The sequence below is a fragment of the Globicephala melas genome, chromosome 14, assembly GCF_963455315.2.
Source record: "Globicephala melas chromosome 14, mGloMel1.2, whole genome shotgun sequence".
In the NCBI taxonomy this organism is placed as follows: domain Eukaryota; kingdom Metazoa; phylum Chordata; class Mammalia; order Artiodactyla; family Delphinidae; genus Globicephala; species Globicephala melas.
In genome coordinates this window covers 31,027,055-31,041,763 of record NC_083327.1, presented here as the reverse complement: position 1 = coordinate 31,041,763, position 14,709 = coordinate 31,027,055, and the positions used below count along the sequence as shown (strand labels likewise).

General features: G+C 37.6%; 1 protein-coding gene across 8 annotated transcripts in view; it reads left to right on the top strand.

Moving 5' to 3' along the window:
* Positions 1-14,709, top strand: part of USP45 (ubiquitin specific peptidase 45) — a 68,785-nt gene that overhangs the window by 7,811 nt on the left and 46,265 nt on the right. For 5 of the 8 annotated variants that reach the window (XM_060283894.2, XM_060283892.1, XM_060283893.1 and 2 more), the window contains exons 2-5: positions 1,282-1,400; positions 4,812-4,984; positions 5,756-5,859; positions 8,540-8,640. In XM_060283894.2, the coding sequence (XP_060139877.1) occupies positions 1,301-1,400; positions 4,812-4,984; positions 5,756-5,859; positions 8,540-8,640 (478 nt within the window). In that variant the 5' untranslated portion in view covers positions 1,282-1,300. Of the gene's footprint in view, positions 1-1,281; positions 1,401-4,811; positions 4,985-5,755; positions 5,860-8,539; positions 8,641-14,709 lie in introns of those variants that run through there. The other 3 variants (XM_060283897.2, XM_060283895.1, XM_060283899.2) reach the window with 2 other exon arrangements.

Below are 14,709 nucleotides of genomic sequence, written 5' to 3'. Positions count from 1 at the left end.
CTTATTCAAAAAACCAGTACAGATGATACTTTGGGTCAGCTGAAGAAATTAGAATATGATAGGATATGAGATGATATTAAGGAATTACTGTTAATTTTCTTAGAAGTGATAATGATAGGACGGTATAGGAGAATCTCCTTAAGGCAGTGGTCCCCAGCCTTTTTGGCAGCAGGGACCGGTTTCGTGGAAGACAGTTTTTCTATGGGAAGAGGGGGATGGTTTAGGCGGTAATGCGAGCGAGGGGGAGCAGCAGATGAAGCTCTGTTCGTTTGCCCCCCACTCACCTCCTGCTCTGTGGCCCGATTCCTAAACGTCGTGGACCGTTAGCAGCCCAGGGGGAGGGGACCCCTGCCTTAAGGGATGTGTGCTCTCTGCAACTTACTTTTAAATAGTTCAGCAAAAACAAACAAACATACATACATGTATAGATATGTCTATATACACATTGATATTTAGATAAAACCAATAGGGCAAGATATTTGAGATGTGGAATCTAGATAGTATATGGGTGTTCATTATCCTGTTCTTGTAACTTTCTTGGAAGTCTAAAATTTTTCATAATAAAAAAGTGGGGGAAAAACTCACAAAAAATGCAAGAGCTGGGCTTCCCTGGTGGCGCAGTGGTTGAGAGTCCGCCTTCCGATGCAGGGGACACGGGTTCGTGCCCCAGTCCGGGAGGATCCCACATGCCGCGGAGCGGCTAGGCCCGTGAGCCATGGCCGCTGAGCCTGCGCGTCCGGAGCCTGTGCTCTGCGGTGGGATAGGCCACAGCAGTGAGAGGCCCGCGTACCGCAAAAAAAAAAAAAAAAGCAAGAGCTTAAAAAGGTAGAAATGTATTTCTCTTTAAGTAGTCCAGTGCTGGGCCGCCCAGTGCAGGGCCGCTCAGTGCAGGTAGGGCGGCCCTACTATGCTTGGCACTAGGCCTCCACCCCTGGCCCGTTACGGCTCTTGCAGCTCTGCCTGTCTTCTACCTGGTGAAACGAGAGAAAGGGCAAGGGAAGCACAGGAACCAGAAGCAGCGTACACTTCAGGTTTTTTTTATTCACCTGGACATCATACATGTAGGGAACCGTTGGTAAAAGTCAAATGTAGTTTGACTTTTTGTATAAAAAAAGTTTATTGGTTTAATAAAGATTTCTTTGGTTTCAGCTGGTGCTCACTTCTTCCTCCTCTGTTAATTTACTCGGCCCGTTAAACTTGAAGTCATTTCCATTTTAATATGCGTTAAGTAAAATACATAAAGTTTTAATTTTGAGGATTAATGTGTATTTTTACCCCCAGTCTTTTCAGTAAGTAACAGATGCGGGTGAAAGAGCCATCCAAAGCTTTACCTGAGAAAGCCAAAAGAAGTAGAAGGCCTACCATACCTCATGATGAAGACTCTTCAGATGACATTGCTGGTAAATTATGATGCCTGGCATCCTGAATAGTGTTGCAGAAGAGAAATAATAATATATGTTTTTAATGACTGTTTTCTGCATGAACTTTAAAATCAGCTTGTCTAGATCCTGTGGGCATTTTTATTGAGATTTTGTTTATTTTACATTTGACTTAGAACTGGCATCTTGTTGTTTGTTTCTCCTGGCTGTGAAAACCAAGCCCTCAAGCCAGTGAGGTTGGCAGATGACCCTGGGGAGCTGCTAGCTTCCTGGCTTGCTTTTCTTTTTAGCCTCACGTCTTGGGTTTTAGCTTCTGAGGATTTTCCTTACTGACTTACCAGTTCAGTTCTCCATTTAAAAAGAGGTTTTTAATATATTATTTCCATTTTTAAGTGTTTTTAACTTGGATAATGTTTCAGGATAGATTGCTGTATTGAAGGAAGTCTGAATTAATGTCTTTAAATATTTGTTCTATTCTGTTAATAAGGTTTCTTCAGGGATTCTTATTATTCTTATGTTAACTCTCTTTTGCCTATCTTCCATAGTTATCATTTTTTCTCAAATCTTCTAAAACTCCTATTCCCTTTCCCTTTGCGTGCTGTTTTCATTTTTATTTTTTACTGTGTGTTCAGCAGTGTTGCTTTCACCTTACACTCTTTTAAATTTTGCATTCGTTTTTGTGGTGTTATTTATTTATTTTTTGATCCTAAACTCTGCTAGTCACTTCCTATTGCTCAGCCACCTGATCCTAAAGTGTTTGCTTCTTTTTTGTGGTTTTATTGCGTGGCAGCGATTGCTCTGCCATTTTTCCTTTTCCTTCCTTCCTTTTTCTTATATTATCTTAGCAAAGAATTTGTGGCTTTGGTTTTCTTTGATGTAGGGTTGCTTTTCCTGGGCTAGTTCGTTTTAGAACATTTGTGTAAGAAGGAGGGCCAGAGCACTGTTGAGACCTAACTGTTGAATTTGAGCTCATATAGGCTTTACTTCTTTCCAGCCACCAGGATTATGCAGCCCTGGGTTTTTTTCAGAATCCAAATTATCTCTTCTTTCCAACTGCTATAGAGATAAGGCTGTCCCCTGCAATTATGGCTTGCTTTTTTCTTTTCACTTAGTGAATGAGAAATCCCCTTTTTTCGATTCTTCTCAAAACAAAATTGGATATAGGGGTGCTCCTGCCACTGTTGTTGCAGCACAGAGATTTAGGTTTTGTTCTGTGTCTGCAAAGCATGCCTTGTTCTCTGTGAAATCTACTGCTGCAGTGTTCTCTCTGCTTCCTTCTGTGCGCACCCCTGTTTGATCTCTGCTGCTTTGAGGTGGGAGGCTTTCCACTTAATTTGTGACTTGGGGCTTCAGCTGTCTCCTGGTTTCTCTGAAAATGAACTCTGTATTTTTGTTTTCTGTTCTTTTTCCCCTTGGGTAGTTTTGGGGAGGAGAAAGGGGAAGTGTTAATTTTATGCCACCATTTGCAAACTGGAAGACTCCTTGTAAAATTTTTATTAATATTTAAAGTAAAAAATATAGAGATTTTGATTATTGTTTTTGATTTGTTAATGTGAAACAACTCTAGACTTTAATACATTTTTATATTTTTATTTAGGAATCTCTAGAGGACCTATTTGCCAAATGAAATTTAGACAATTGTATGATTAAATGAATTGCAGAAAACTGAGGAAATTTACTTATTAACGTAGAGGATATTTTTCACATTTTCCCCCCACAAAAGATAGTGAATACTGTTTAAACACTGGTTAGCTTTTGTAGGAAAACCTCAGACTTTTGAATTTACTTATAAAAAGTATATATGGTTGAGATATTTAAAGCTAATAGATTTAATTTAGGGGTCTAGAAGCTTTTTTATCTTGAATTCACTTATCTCTGAATTCATTAAGTTTCAGTTTCATAAGTCTAAATTGTAGAATCAGAGAATGGTTAAGTTTTACTCTGGCCAGATCCCACGCCAGAGATGATATAGAAGGTGTGTGGGATGATTTTTCCCTTAGAATTTTAAAATATAAAAACTCAAAGCAATGACATTTGGTAAACATTTCTAGGTCCTGTACTTGTGTGGTCAGTTTTGTCGGTCTTGCCCTGAGCAGCCCTTTCTTTAATGGCATGCATCCTTGCTTTTCAAACATAGGACTTCAGAATTACTCCTTTTATGTCTATTCTTATAACTTACTCTTGGTGTAAAATTAGAAGTTTTAATCTTTTATCAGATTTACATATTATTTTTGTTGAAACTATTTATTATAAGTAATTTGTCAGGAATCACATTCTTTATCTTCAGAATGAAGTGGAACTAATGCCTAGTCCCTAGTTAACCAGTAGGTGAAAAGGAATGCTTTGCATTCAGAAAGGGAAGTGGAGAAAGTTGAAATGTACATACTCCTTTTGTTTCCCTCTTCAAGGTATTCAGCCTCTGCTTTTGTTGTTTGGTTTTGGCAGATAGCTGTAGATTTGGTGTTTGGGATATTTGAGGGTTAGAAATTGAAGTGTTCAGGTATTTGGGAGGAATGGAAGTGTTATTGAACCCTTGAGAGAAGAATATGGTTATTTGATAAATTAAAAACATATTTGCTCATTTGGGCCATTTGTCTCCACACAGTGCACACAGTAAGAATCTGTTATAAAGGATAATGAAGGACCATGCAAAATCATTTGTTATTTGGGAATAGTCATTAAGGAGAATTCTGAGGATTCTTGTTCCTGCAAATTATGCCTTTGTTTGTTCTTCTCTTTTCTTTCTCGCAACAATGGTGAAAATAGTATCATAGCAGAGCTAGCCCATGAGAAGATTTTACTTGTGTATCTTAGTGAAAGAAAATACATTCAAAATGCTTGATACATAGTAGCTGCTCAATAAATAATCTTCTTATTTATTAAACTTTTAATTTTTGAATTAATCTTAGATTTACAGGAAGGTACAACATGTATACAAGGAGGTCCCATTCAACCTTCATCCAGTCTCTCCTGATGTAACATCTTGTATTTCTATAGCACAGTATCAAAACCAGGAAACTGACATCGGTACAATCCTTAGAGCTTATTCAGGTTTCACCAGATATACATGCACTTGTGTGTGTGTGTGTGTATATATATGTATGCAGTTTAATTACATATGTAGCTTTCTATAACCACCAGTCAAGATACTTGATTACAATATCACCATCTTGAGTGCTAGTTATTCATAGCCCCACCACTGCTCCCCATCTAAAGCCCCTGGCAACTGCTAATCTGTTCTCCAACTCTATAATTTTGTTATTTCACAAATGTTTTATAAATGGAATCATGCAGTATGTATCCTTTTGAGTTCTTTTGTTTTTTGAATCTCTGTGCTTTTTAGTTATAGCATTTTAATATTGTTGACTTTTGCTTGCTAATGGTATCACTTTGGTTTAGCAAAGAAAGTGTTCAAATTTTTGTCTTATTCAGTAGGTTTCACTTGCCAACATGTAAGTCATGCTATCAGTGTGAATCATGTGAAAAAAGCAATAGTTGAGAATCTGTGGTCAGTTTGCTTGGAATGTTTAAAAGAAAGAAAATTCTATGATGGACAGCCAGTACTTCCTTCTGATGTTTGGTTGTGCCTCAAGTGTGGTTTTCAGGTGAGAAAAGTCTCTTTTATGTGAGAGTTTGTCTCAAATATTTTCCTTAAATCTTACTGTGAGCTCTGACTGTTGGTCATGCTTAGAACTTAAGATTAATTTATTCTGTGTTTAGATGTAACTCTCCAAGGCCGAGCTTAGAAATGTTTAAGGTAAAGTAAAATGTGTGTATGTTCAGAAATTAATCATGTGTGGTTTATAAATACTTTGAAAGGGAATCCAGCCCACTTGCAGTAGTTCTCATATGTGGTCCTGCCTTTACTTATTTGTATTTACTTAGGAAATGGATCCAAGTTTTGGGGTTTTTTAAAAATCTTTTTGGATTCATTTTTTTCTCTATGAAAAGTGATTATTCTGTCTTTTCTTTCTTTTTTTTTTGCAAAGTAATTTCTCTTAAGAGCTTAGAAGCTATTGGTATCTTTTTTTTTTTTAACTGGAGTATAGTTGGTTTACAATGTTGTAGAATCTATTGATATCTTTAATAAAGGAATTTTTAAATAAAATTAAAAGTATATATGTATTTTTTAGAATAAGAAGCATCTTTATTATCTCACATAGAAAGCCAGAAGTAGGGCCACTTAAAGTTACTTGCTTCAATGGAAAGAACATTAAAAACTGAATTTAATGAGAATCCTATTGTTTTCTGAAACTTTTCCCTCCTGCTTGAAACTAAAAACAAAACAAAACTTCTAGTGTGTTTGATTTAAGTTTTGATTAATTTGAAATAAACTTGTATGTAAATCATACAAAGGGTGTTCTGTTCATCTTTAGGGATGTGGTAAAAATTCAGAAAGCCAGCATTCATTGAAGCACTTCAAGAGCTGGAGAGCAGAGTTACACTGTATTATAATTAGTCTGAGCACATGGATCATTTGGTAAGTTAGATTTTCTTAGTACTTGTGTTCACTATAAAAACTGTCTTTGAGTTTTATAAGGTATGATATTTAAAGATGATATACCAGCTTATACTTTTTAGCCTAAACACAACCTATGGAATCATTTAAGAAAATTAACAGTATCCATGAATATAAAATTTAAGTAAAAAATTTAGTCATCCCTGTAGTTTTCTTTAACACTTTCTTTGTACAGTAAAGAAAAATTGTTGCTAGTTGACTTTTTGGTAATGAACTTGCTAAATTAGAATGTCAGAGTTTTAGTGGAGGAAGGTACTTCAGTCAGTCAAGCCAGTTGGCCATTCTCTGCAGGGGACAAGGAAAGCCTAGGCATAGATAGTTTGTAAAAACTTCTCAGGGGATTCTACTACTTAAGCCTGGTTGGGTACTAAGTCCAGTTCCCTCATTTAATATGTAAGGACACTGAGTATCATTTATTTACCTTTTTGTGGTTACAAAGTAAAGATCCAGGCACTAAAACAAGTCTTTTTGATTCTTTAGTCCCTTACCAGCATACCACACTGCTTCAGTGGTTTAACTGGACACTGTATTGAAAAGCTTTTCCTATATTTCACAGCAAAAATTTTCTCATGAATTTATAGACTCCTAGGGTTATTCAGATGAACTTTCAGGCGTTTTCAAGTTTTAAGACAAAAATATTTTAACTTTGTGCTTCATTTCAGGGTTCTAGAATTAATATAAGGATATTTTGGTTTGTAGGAGAGACCATCATCATATAATTTAATTCAGCCACAGGGTTGGATGCCTGCTTCAGTTGTGTTTTTGTTGCTGGCCCCAAGTAATAAAATTGGGGTGAATGAGGAAAGAATTGCTAGAACTTAATATGTAAATGAAGCATTGGAGCCAAGGGAGAGGGGTATGATCCCACAGTGTGGCGGGTCAATAAACATTTCTCTGTAGTCTGAATAGAGCAGTGGTCTGCAGCGATAGGGTGTATCAGAATCACTGGGAGGCTTGTTGGAATAGATTGCTGGGTCTCAGGCTTAGAGATTCTGATTTACTAGTTCTGGGGTGGGGCCTGAGAAATTGCATTTCTAACAAGTTCCCAGGTGTTGCCAGTGCTGCTGGCCTGGGACCATAGTTTGAGGACCACTGAAGTAGAAAAAAATGGTGGGAGAATTGAGTGGCACCTGGTAAAATAGGTTCATCTCAAGTGAATCTGAATTGGAACGTCTGTTGTAGCTCTTAGGACCCCGATTATGGTATGAATCATGATTTAATTTCAGCAAAAAAGCCTTACCTAGCGTAATCAATTAGGGTTGTTTTAATTTAATTGTTTTTTAAATTTTATTTAAATTTATTTTAAAAATTTATTTTATATTTAATTGTAATTTTGCTTTCATAGTTATATAGAGCTACAAGGATGGTGAATTTATTGAGTTTTGTAAGATGGATTTGTGAGATTTATATTATACTGAAAATAATTTTAAGTCACATTTGGGGGTCCATAGAATTACTTCTCTTTCAAAGAAAGAAATTCAGGCTTGTCACATGCATTTATAGAAATTTAAAGATTGTGAATATGTAAGGTCATGTTGGTATAATGCATTACATTTACAAAACACTTTCAATATGGTCAAACACTGTTCTTATTTGATCATTGGATCTCATTAAGATGAGAATAGATAGAAGAAACCTTTATTAACTATATGCACTAATGAGTAAACTTAGTGGAGGGTAGTTTTCTGAAAAGGAATGTGCTTTTCAAAATCTCTTCTCTAACCCCCTCTTCACAAATAAACTCCAAACAAAATAAAACACCTCATCCAGTCTTCCCTGTCTCTGTAAGTGGAACCTCCATCGCTTGAATATTTAAGCCAGGAGCCTGGCAGTTGTTTTCTTCCCCTTTTTATCTTACTTTATTTTTCAACCTTTTAACAAAAGTAAACATATGGTATAATGAATTCCTCTATATCCACCACCCAGCTTTAAACACTATCTGCTCACAGGATATCTTGTTTCATCTAGACCAGGATTTCTCAGTCTCAATACTGTTGTCATTTGGGTTGATAATTCTTTGTTGTGAGGGGGACTGTCCTGTGAGGGGACAGGATTAGCTCTGGCCTCTAACCACTGGGTGCCAGTAGCAGCTTTCCCAGTTGTGACAACCAAAAATGTTTCACAATTCTGCCAAATGTCCCCTGGGGGACAAAATTGCTCCTGTTTGAGAATCACTGACATACCCACATCAGCTTCTCCCTTTCCTCTTCCTTATCTTTTATATCCAATTCGTTAACTGCTTCTACCTGAAAAGATACGTCTGTTCATTTCTCTCCAGATCCACTGCATCTGCCCTGATCTCTCTCTATTCCTGATGCCATCCAATCTGACATGAGTCAGAGTGATGTTTTCAAAATGTAAATTGGATCTTATCACTCGCCTGCTTATTAAGCCTCTCGTGGCACTCCGTTACACTTAGGATAAACTACCAAAACTCTAATTTGAATGCTAAGGCTCTGTATGAACTGTCCCCTGCTTATTTCTGTAGACTTATTTACCTCATTTCTCTTGCCTCACCCTATGTATCCCCCTTACCCCATGACTTAAAGACAAAAGTAGATAAATACCAACTTTATTACCTGATATGCAAAATTATTGAAGATGCTTTCATAATATTTGCTTACATTGTATATTTTTTCAGGTGTTATGAGTGCGATGAAAAATTATCAACACATTGTAATAAGAAGGTTTTGGCTCAGATAGTTGATTTTCTCCAGAAACATGTTTCTAAAACACAAACAAGTAAGTTAATAGCAGTTGCTAAAGAAATTTGTATTAAAGTGTGATACTTTATAATTCTTATAAAGAGATAATAAATTCATAAAGAGTACTTTGGATTTTACTGTGACCTCTCAGTACGAGTGCCATGAATTCTTAGGTAGCAGTTTTGTGATGTTATCTTGTGTTGTATTTACATAACTAATAATGAGAAGCTGGAGAGGATAGTGACTGGATTGTGGGCTTTTGAATCAAACAATGCTGAATTTGAATTTAGGTTCCACCTAAATTACCTACTGTCTGTGTGACTTTGACTCCTTAGTTTCCTTATGTAAAAAATTAGTACGATAATTCTATCAAGTGGGAATGTTGTGAAGCTTAGGGATGTTTTCTAAAGATTTAGAAATAATGTGTGTAAAAATACTTGCATAGTCCCTGACACATTTATGAAATGATATCTGTTATATCATTGGAATACTGTTCTGACGCTAACTACCTGGAATTAGGCTAACCTTGCAGATTAAGGGCTCGGTTCCCCCAAAAGATTGCCCTTACTTCAGACACCTTTCTCAAGCTAGGTGTTCTCAGGACGCCCCCCCCCCATTTCCGACCAACTGGCTACAGGGGTTCCCACTGTCCTCTTAATTCAATAATTTGCTAGAATGACTCAGAAAACACTGGAAAGTGCTATACTTACAATTACAGTTTCATTATAGCAACAACAACAAAAAGAAATAGAAATCAGGACCGGCCAAAAGAAAAGACATGTAAGGTGAGGTCTGGGAAGGTACCAAACATGAAACTTTTCTGTCTTCTTCCTGTGGGGTCAGGATGCATCACCTTCTCAGCACATTGATGTGTAACAATACACACAGACTGTTGTTAACCAGGGAAGCTCACTGGAGTTTTGGTGTCTAGCGTTTTTATTAGGGTTTCATTGCATAGGCATGGCTGATTGAATCATTGGCCACATGATGTAACTCAGTCTCCAGGATCCCAACCCTCTAATCACACGTTTGGTCTTTCTGGCATGGCTGGCTCCCATCCTGAGTCATCTCATTCGCATACATTGTCTAAGGTCCCACAATGAATAAAAAAATACTTTGTTAACATAAACTATCAAGTGTGGTCTGAGGGGCCCACCATGAGTAAAACAGACACTCCTGTCACTCTGGAAATCCAAGGATTTAGAGGGGGCTTCTCAGGAACCTGGGACAAAAGACAGCCAAATCCTTTATTATACAATAGTAACGTATTATATATTGTACTTTGTTGTCTAACATATAAGCAGTATATAATACACATTAACATAAATTACGAATATATAGGGAAGGAGTTTCTTCATTCAAAAATATTAAGTACCTACCACATGCCATGCTTTATGCTTTATTTGATATGTAGTGGTAAAGCAAAAATAGTTTTTATGTTGCCCTCATGAAGTTTAGAGCATAGTGGGAGAGACAGACAGAAACATAACACATATGTAACTTTGATAAGTGCTACAAAGGAAAAGAACAGATTGCAGTGATAAGTAATAATCTCATGGTCATAGTGATCAAGAAAGGCCAATATGGCTGGAGTGTGGTTTGCTGGGAGAAAGCAGAATGTGGTAAAGTTAAGATGTAGGTGGGCAGGTCATGAAGGATACTGTAAGGAATTCCATGGTAAAGAATTTTTATTTTATTGGAAGTGTAATGGAAGCTATTAAAGTGTTTTAAGCAGAAGAGTAATAGTCATTTCATCTTTTTAAAAATAAAGATAACTACCAAATGGAGAATAGACTGTTGTGGGTTAAGATTTGAGGTGGGGAGATCCTTAAGGAGGTAAAAGGAGGTTATTGTGGTAGGGCAGGTGAGAGATGAGTAGGGGTTCTGGTGGAGAGTGGGTGGACTAGGTGTAATGAGTGAGGGAAAGTAGGAGGAATCAAGTACATACCTCAGGATTTTGATTAACTAGGTGAATGGAAATAAATGGCCATGGTAATTTGGAAATGCCTTTAGAGCAGGAATTGAACTGCTCAGAAACTGAAAAATTATATAGAAATATAGTTTTCAGCTGTATTTTCTGTAGCTCAATATAGAATGATTTTTGGTAGCTGTTGCTCTGAGACAGTAATGATGAAGACATTGGAGGAGGAACTAGAGGAGGTAAACTCAGGTTCTTGGACAGCAGAAGAAATGATTAATTTTATCACTCATTCATTGGAAAATATGGTGGTTATAGGCATTTAATACTTATAGAACAGAGGTTGGTCTTAATGCTGTCTCCTGAAAGCTGCCCATTAGTTTTGTTGGCCATAAGAAGAAATGTAGGGGGCTTCCCTTGTGGCGCAGTGGTTAAGAATCCGCCTGCCAATGCAGGGGACACGGGTTCGAGCCCTGGTCCAGGAAGATACCACATGCCGCAGGGGCAACTAAGCCTGTGTGCCACAACTACTGAGCCTGCGCTCTAGAGCCCGTGAGCCACAACTACTGAGCCCATGTGCCACAACTACTGAAGCCCACGCGCCTAGAGCCCATGCTCTGCAACAAGAGAAGCCACTACAATGAGAAGCCAACACACTGCAACGAAGAGTAGCCCCCGCTCGCCGCAACTAGAGAAAGCCCGCGTGCAGCAACAAAGACCCAACACAGCCAAAAATAAAATTAAAATAAATTTAAAAAAAAAAGAAGAAGAAATGTAGGGATATGATGGCAAGGGTGGCAAAAGTACAACTGTAGAAGTTATTTTCTCTGGATTTTTTGCGTTAGAGGTTCCTTGAGGTTAAGAACAAAGCCAGTCTGATTCCATTCAGTTTTACAGATTTCTTGAATATTTATTATCACAAAGGATGTAAGGTAGGGAGTGTGGAATGGTATGGGAGAAAAACCATGGGCTTTGAGTCAGGGGAGTCTGGCATTCAAACTTGACTCTTTCAATCACTAGCTCTGTGACCTGGGGCATATTACAGTTTGTCTGATCCTCATTTTCCTCAGCACTTTCTCCCTCTTTCCCATGGGAAGAGAGATTGATAAGACCTTTCCTAAAGAAGTTTAAAAAAGGTGTGAGATTTAAAAAATGATGTAAGTCGAAAAGAATTTGTTTGTATTTTGAGTGATGTTCAGAGTCCTTCAAATATTCAAAGAGGGATGCAGTGTTCAATTGAAAGGAACTCAAAAGGAATCGTGGAGGAGCTGGCTTCCAAGCCGACCCTTAAAGGATGAACTTGAGTAGGTAGAGAGGAGAGAAGAAATCATTTCAGGTGCCGGGAAGGAAACACCAATGGAAGATATAATTGTGTTTATGCAACCATGGGTAGCACCTGGAATGGGGGAAACAGGTTCTTGAAGGAGTTTGAGAGTGTGTAGAGCCTTTAAAGTTAGGGTGAGACAGGGCTTACCTGGTGGCGCAGTGGTTGGGAGTCCGCCTGCCGATGCAGGGGACGTGGGTTCATGCCCCGGTCCGGGAGAATCCCGCGTGCCGCGGAGTGGCTGGGCCCGTTAGCCATGGCCGCTGAGCCTGCGCGTCTGGAGCCTGTGCTCCGTAACGGGAGAGGCCAGAGCGGTGAGAAGCCCACGTACTGCAAGAAAAAAAAGTTAGGGTGAGACATAGTTCTGAATCCAGGGTTTCCAGAAGTTCTAGGGCAAAATGTTAGTATCTTTGTGTTCCAAGTTACAGCAGCTCTCAGGCAAGTTTGACTTAAAATAATATCCCTTGGTATTTTAGAAGTAAGTTTTTTGGGATAGTAATATTTTTATAAGATACTTTACAAATCAAATATGAAAGTTGCTATTGAGGTTTGTAAGAATGCTGGATATGATTATGTAGCTATTTTAAATGATAATCGAGAAGATTGTAGAAATGTAAAAATGTCTGTATATGGTAATTCAGAAAGACTATGAAACTGTATATATTGTTTTCAAATCGCAGGATGAGAGTGATTTAAATGGAGCCTTTTTATATTTTGCATTAAGTAAAAATAACTACTGAGAGGAAAGCCTGTACCTGTACCTTAAACATGTTTTTAAGTTATACGATGCCTGGGCTAATTTCACGTCTGATACATCTAATTCAGCTTCTCTGCTCAGTGAATCTCAACTTTTGTTCCCAGTAGCCCTTTAGACTCTTAAAAAATTATTGAGGACTTAAAGAGCTTTGGTTAGGTAGGGTATATCTATTGATATTTATCATATTAGAAATTAAATATAAAAAATTAGAATATTTATTAATTTACTGAAAAATAGCTGTAATTCCATTACATGTTAACACAAATAACATATTTTTAGAAAAGATAACGGTTTCCAAAACACCACAAACCTAATGAGTGGCATTGTTTTACATTTTTCCAAATCTCTTGAATGTCTGGCTTAATAGAAACAGCTGGATTCTCATATCTACTTCTGCATTCAGTCTGTTCTGATATCACATGGCCTGTAGCCTCTGTAAAACTGCTTTGTATAATTGAGAATGAACAAAAGTAAGAAAACCAAATAACATCTTGGGCTTATTATGAAAATATCTTGGAGCTTAAGGACACCCAAAAGGGGGGGCTTGTCTTCAGATACACTTTGAGAACTGCTAAACTAGCACATTTCTGTCTTTATAGTTTCTGTCTTCAGTCTTTCTTGCCCTAAGGCTCAGCTCAGATCCTACTTCAGTGACACTTTCCCAATCCTTTGTTTTATCTCTTCTTCTATGTAGCATACTTTAGAATCTTAACACTTGATTTTGTGGCGTTCAGCTTTCATATGTATCTGTATCTTGTTTATAAAACTGTACATGCCTTGAGGATTGTACCCTGGCCTATATTCTTTTTGATTCTCATATGACTAGGTAGTAAATACTGCTGAATTGAACTGAACTAGTATGTGAGCAGTTTTTACTGAGGAAATAGATACGCTTTGCATTTTCACCAAAACACCCCTGAATATTATCAAATTATTTTATTTATTCATTCAGTCTGTTAATATACTTGAGTTTCTACCTTGTGCCAGACACGGTGCTAGATATTGGAGATATGGTGGTGAATGAGACAGATCTATTTCTCAGTTCCTGCCATTATTGATCTTTTGGTTAGTGAGGGATATTGACAAATCACAATTATAATTGCTGTTTAAATAGTGCTGTGAGGAGCAAGAACAGGGGCCTGTGAGAGCACTTTGGAGTAGTATCTAATCTGGACTAGAGGATCCAGGAAGGTTTTATTGAGAGGAAGAGATTTCTAAGCTGGAATCTGAAGGATAGCTAGATGTTAGGAAGGCAGAGAGGGAAGGGGTGTGTGCTCCAGGCAGAGGAGATAGCCCATAGATGAGGGAGCCTGATACGTTCAGGGGATTGTATAGAGCTGCAGGGTTGAGTTTTGTGATGATGGCGCGGTGGTGAGAGGTGAGACTCTGGAGGTAAGTAGAAGCAGCTATTGAAGGGCCTTGTAAGTTTAGAGTTTATCCTGGAGGCAATGAAGAGCCACTTATAGGTTCTAAGAGGAGAAGTGGATGATCAGTTTTGTATTTCAGAAAGATCACTTACTGTACTATGGAGATACACAGGAATGCCTTAATATGTATACCTGCCCATTCATATGTCAATATCAATTTATTATATGACCAAATAAAGATTTCTAAGGCTAATGGTTAACTAGGAGTTAGTGGAATTTTGAGAACAAACATTTGAGGTAATTCTTAGTTGGTTCCAAAGTAGACAAGTAGTGGAATAGCAAGTTTTTCCTTTTTACTCTTTAAAGATTAAACTTCTTTTCAGCTGTAGAAATGGGCAAATTACATTAATACTACATGACTGGTTTAGGTAATTGCATTAAGCAGTTGAGGGAATCCCAGTGCTGGTTCCCAGAAGAATGCTTACAGCTGTGTAGATGCCACATCTGATGCTAGGATTTGCTTTAAAAAAAATAATCTCTCCACACTCTCCCCCTCAAACATATACAAGAAAACTAAAAACAACAAATAAAATCCCCATATAACGAAAAGGTCATATAACACAAGATTGAAAAAGAGCAAGAAAACTTTCTTGTGAGACCCACCCAGAAATATGTGTTGTTAAAAGTGGGCCAATATTCTCTGAAGGGCTTATTTCTCACTTTGGTAGTCTAGTAAATGT